The following is a 5000-nucleotide window of genomic DNA, read 5'->3' as shown; positions in this document are numbered from 1 at the left end:
GTTGCTGTTAAGCGGCACTAAGTTGTTATCTCAAGCTCTGGAATAAATGTTTTTTTTTATCTTGCGAATAACAATGACGTCTGGATTTGTTGAAACTCCTTGATGACCATTCAAATGTCAGTTTTGTATCCCAGACTTTGTGTGAACGGCTCCATCTGGAAGGTCCATCAACCGAACTCCTGTTAACGACAATGCAAGAGCAGAATGTAAGAGTAAAAACCAGCAAGATCTCCGGATTGGAAGTTCTGGATTACCGCAGAGTGTGTGTTGTGAAGATGCCAGTGGCCTTCAGCCGAGAAGATGTTTCAGCCAATCGGTCACAGATCCCAAAGCCTCAAGTTGCTAGAGAACGGGAACATCTGAAAAGCATTGCCGACAGATTAACACCATACCATCCCGACGCAGAGATCTCTATCTTGATTGGTAACAACTGTCCAAAGGCTATCCGACCAAGAGAAATAGTTCCTGGTGGAGATGATGAGCCATATGCTCTGAGAACCACACTTGGTTGGGGTGTGATCGGAAGAGTCTGTAAGTCAAGTAACAGAGAAGATAGAGAAAAAGGTGTGTGCAACAGAGTCGAAGTGTCAGAAATCCCAAGTGGCTTTGCATTCTCTACAAAGGCTAAAGAAATCATTGACCCAGAGAAAGTTCTTCGTGTTTTGGAAACTGACTTTGCTGAGACAAGTGACAAGAAGAAACCCTATTCCAGAGATTTCTGAGGATCCTGGAGAATGGTGTGAAGAAGCAATCTGATGGACGGTACGAAATGCCACTTCCCTCTAAGTCTGAACCGTAAGCTGGCTGTAAAAAGATGGAACCAACTGAATGCAAGATTCAAAAAGAATCCAAAGTTCTTCGCAGACTACCAGACCTTTATGAAGGACCTAACTTCTCAATGTGCAGAAAGAGTCCCTGCTGATCATCTTGAAGTACAAGATGGTAAAATTAACTATGTTCCTCATACAGGAGTCTACCATCCCAAAAAACCAGGACAGATATGCGTAGTATTTGATTGCTCAGCGCACTACAATGGTGTCAGCCTCAATGACTACCTGCTGCAAGGTCCTGATTTTATGAATGATCTGTTGGGGATCCTGTGTTGTTTTCGCCAGGAAAGTGTTGCCTTCATGACGGACATAAAGAGCATGTTCCTTCAGTTTGTCGTCTAGGAAGAACACAGAGACCCATTGCGTTTCTTTTGGTGGTTAAAGGAAGTAGCCGAGTACCGTATGAAAGCTCATCTGTTTGGCGCCAGCAGCTCCCCAGGTTGTGCGCACTTTGGGCTCAGACGAGCAGCAGATGATGGTGAAGAAGAATTAGGTGCCTATGCAGCTACATTCATACACAAGAATTTCTATGTCGATGATGGCCTTAAATCTGTGCCAACCGTTTCTGAAGCCATACGTCTGATTAAAGCCAGTCAAGGCATCTGTGAAAAAGCCTGTCCCAGATTGCACAAGATAGTCTCGAACAAGAATCAAGGAACTGAACTTAGCAGTAGATCCACTACCTATCGAGAGAGCTTTAGGCGTAATGTGGTGCATCGAAAGCGATAGCTGCTGGTTCCGTATCGAGCTTCGCGACCGCCCTTTAACCAAAAGAGAGTTGCTATCAGTTGTCAGCTCTATTTATGATCCCAATGGATACTTAGCTCCTCTAACGCTCAAAGGAAAGCAGATTCTCCAGCAAATGTGCAAGGATAAGTTGGATTGGGACAGCCCTGTACCTGACTATCTACGCCCAGAGTAGGAGAAATGGCGACAAGAAATCATTGAGTTGGAGAAGTTAGAAATACAACGTTGCTACAAGCCAGAGAACTTTGGCCCTGTGAAAGCCTTAGAAGTACATTACTTCTCAGACGCTTCAGAAGAAGGTTATGTACAGTGTACATATCTCCCACTGATAAACAAGGCGAAGTACATTGTTCTTTCATTGTCGGAAAAGGGCGAGTGACGCCCTTAAGGCACACAGCAATCCCAAGGTTGGAGTTGGCTGCAGCTACTATATCAGCAAAAATGAGTGATTTTGTGAGAAACGAGTTGGAGTACAAGGAGATCTGTGAGTATTTCTGGACAGACAGCCAAGCAGTCCTTGGATATGTCAACAATGATGCCAAACGTTTCCACGTTTCTGTCGCTAACAGGGTACAACAGATCCGTGACCTAACTGATCCTGATTTGGCCTGATGACCACAATTAAGGCCCCTCACTGGTCTGCAAACCAAGGAAGTGCTCATGCTAAAATGCAAAATCATGGATTGTGCCAGGAACAGAATACCACCAAGTATTTTCCAGCGAAAATCTAGCTGTAGTAAAAAAATCAATCTGAGCCTGCTCTCATCGCTGAAAATTTGAAACTTAAACCATTAACTCCGGGAGTGAGACTTGACAGATTTCACTCGGTCTAACGCCAGATTATTTTTACTCGTCAACCGGGGGCGTTTCCGGGATGCCTGAGGAGTGAATAGGGAGCTTAAGATCTACGACGACGACGTCGACAAAAACGTCCCCTCAAAATAGAACTTCGCCTTAGTAAAAGCGATTATTCCATCTCGTTCACGTCGTACAATGTGGGAAAAGGAACCCTAAAAATAAATTGGTACAAGCGGTTTCTGACTGAAAATAGAGAATGAAAGATTCTCTGTTGCATGCTCACGTTGTCGTCAAAACCTAAAATTTAGTGATTTCACGTCGTCGTCATGCAGAGAACCGCAAAAATATGAGCTAAAATCCGTGCTGCACGTGCAGCACGATTATTTATGCTATTTTAACCAATGATATCATTGTTTTGTGGCGTTTTCGTCAACGTCGTCATCGTAGATCTTAAGCTCCCTAATGGGTGAATTCATCTGGTTACCAACCAGCATTAAATAGTTAAGGCTGTGGTTGTTTCCCTGTCAGTAAGTGACCATTCAACAGTTTGCTACATAGGTGTTGAAAGATGGTGTCCTAAGACCCCAGTCTGAGAACAACAGAATTCCAATCATTCAAGCATTTTGATAGAAACTATTTATTTTCATGCATCAGGGCTAGAATAATGTTTCACAGCACATCAATGACAAAGGGGAACAATGTTATAAGTTGTTGTTTCTAACTGGGGCCCATGAGAACAGAATTAGAGTTTCCCGATGGCTGAAGCGTGAAAGAAGATGGAAACAGATTTCTCACGCTGGGGAGTCTGGGTCATGGCGCATGTCTGGCTTTGAGACATGCACACTTAGCATATGCAGTTTTTGTCTTTTCCTGCCTTAGTGCAAGCTTTAAAAGTGCTGTGCAGTAGAAATTTTCAATATCTTCACAAATATCATCAGAAGTGTTCCTAATTCAACTTGGCATGCCTCAAATGTCAAGTCAAGTGCTCAGACGCCTTGAAGCACATAATGCAAGCCCGGAACAGTCAGGATCAAGCAGGCGACAGCGCAATTCTGCACGACATGAATCAAGACCACAACATGGTTCTTTGGGAGTCTCTAGTTGTCACTCAAATGCAAGGGAAGAAGAAAGAGTAATAGCTTGGGCTCAAACAGTACTCAATGCACAAAAGGAATGCAATCAGCGCCTCAAATCGCTCGAGCACGAGATAAAGGAGATGGGGAAAACGAGCGAGCTAGAAACGGGAGCATTCCCCCCTGCCGAATTCAACAAGATTCAGTTTGACATTAACAAAGGTGTCATGGAAAAGATTGAGAATGCTTTGGATATGTTGGACGATGAAGAACGGCGTTCTACTCTGAATGAAGGTAACGACATTTTAGTCCAATGTAACAAGCACATAAAACTTGCCAAGAAATAGTTGGGAAACCGTAGATTGTTACATGGAGAAGCCACTAGCTAGTGACTCAGACAACCACAAGAAAATATGTTGCACTATTAAAGAAAGCAAAGTATGAAGGAAGAAAAACAGAGATACGCACGAACTGCACTTAACCCACAGTCAGTGCAATCTAGATCAGGCACCCTGAAGCTTCATCCCAAACAAATTTGAACGATGTCAATTTTTGCCAAAGCACATCAAAGCGCCTAGGAGGCCCTTCTAGTTCGGATGGCACATGCTTTCATTGCAGTCAAAGAGGACACATTGCCCGCGTTTGTAGATCGCCTGTCGCCAACAATGAACCAGGTCGTACTATCATCAACTAGTGAAGACTGTTTGAACAGTTTAGTTAGAAATGTACATAACGATATTTTGGACAAGAAATTTGAGTTGTTTGACTTTTTTAGCCTAATCAGCTTAGTTTGGGTGTCAGAGGCTGCCAGAAAGAAAATGTCTTTTGGGAACAGATTAAAGCGTCTAGTTGGCGTTTTTGAGTTGTTTGACTTTTTTAGCCTAATCAGCTTAGTTTGGGTGTCAGAGGCCGCCAAAAAGAAAACGTTGTCTTTTGGGAACAGATTAAAGCGTCTAGTTGGCGTTTTTGTCTAAAGTTTTTGTCTTTTGCGGTGGTAGGCATCTTGGCAACCCAGAACAGAAATGATTGTTCCCTGTTTTTGCCGATACTCACGAGGCAATTACTAAAATTTGGCCAAAAAAAAAAAAGAGCTTGCTTGTAGCTGTTATGTAAAATCCCTTCAATATTAGTGCTGCACATAGCAATTTGGTCTATACTTTGAAAAAGACTAATAAAGGTCCCAATGAACGTTCCATACTTACCGCAGGGCCATCTCTTCCAGCGGGACCTCTATCCCCACGTTTTCCCTGAAAGCAAAAAATACAAGCCAATGTTTTAAACAACCTCTAAATTCTTAAATATCAGTGTTACAGCTGTAAGTTGCAAGGCATATTAAGCATCTTTCAAATTTTTGATTTGCAATATTATTACTGAGATTTGTGTTACAGTATAGCCAGGGAATGAGCTAGGATCGTGATCAGTGGGGACAGTTTGTACCCTTGTCTAACATTGTGGGGGACATTAATTAATTTTTAATTTTTAGAGGGATAGTCAATTGTTTTTTCAGTTTTCTTACCTTCAAACATAGAAACAGGCAAGCCAACAAGAACAT

At 42.6% G+C, this 5000-nt stretch overlaps 1 protein-coding gene across 1 annotated transcript in view; it reads right to left on the bottom strand.

The window, feature by feature from the left end:
- LOC137968111 (collagen alpha-1(III) chain-like) overlaps positions 1 to 5000 on the bottom strand; it is an 86668-nt gene that overhangs the window by 71492 nt on the left and 10176 nt on the right. Inside the window, exon 6 of the mRNA XM_068814735.1 lies at positions 4651 to 4695. Coding sequence (XP_068670836.1) covers positions 4651 to 4695 — 45 coding nt within the window. The remainder of the gene's footprint in view (positions 1 to 4650; positions 4696 to 5000) is intronic.

This window comes from Montipora foliosa, chromosome 8, assembly GCF_036669935.1.
Source record: "Montipora foliosa isolate CH-2021 chromosome 8, ASM3666993v2, whole genome shotgun sequence".
NCBI lineage: Eukaryota > Metazoa > Cnidaria > Anthozoa > Scleractinia > Acroporidae > Montipora > Montipora foliosa.
This window is presented reverse-complemented; position numbering and strand designations above follow the sequence as displayed.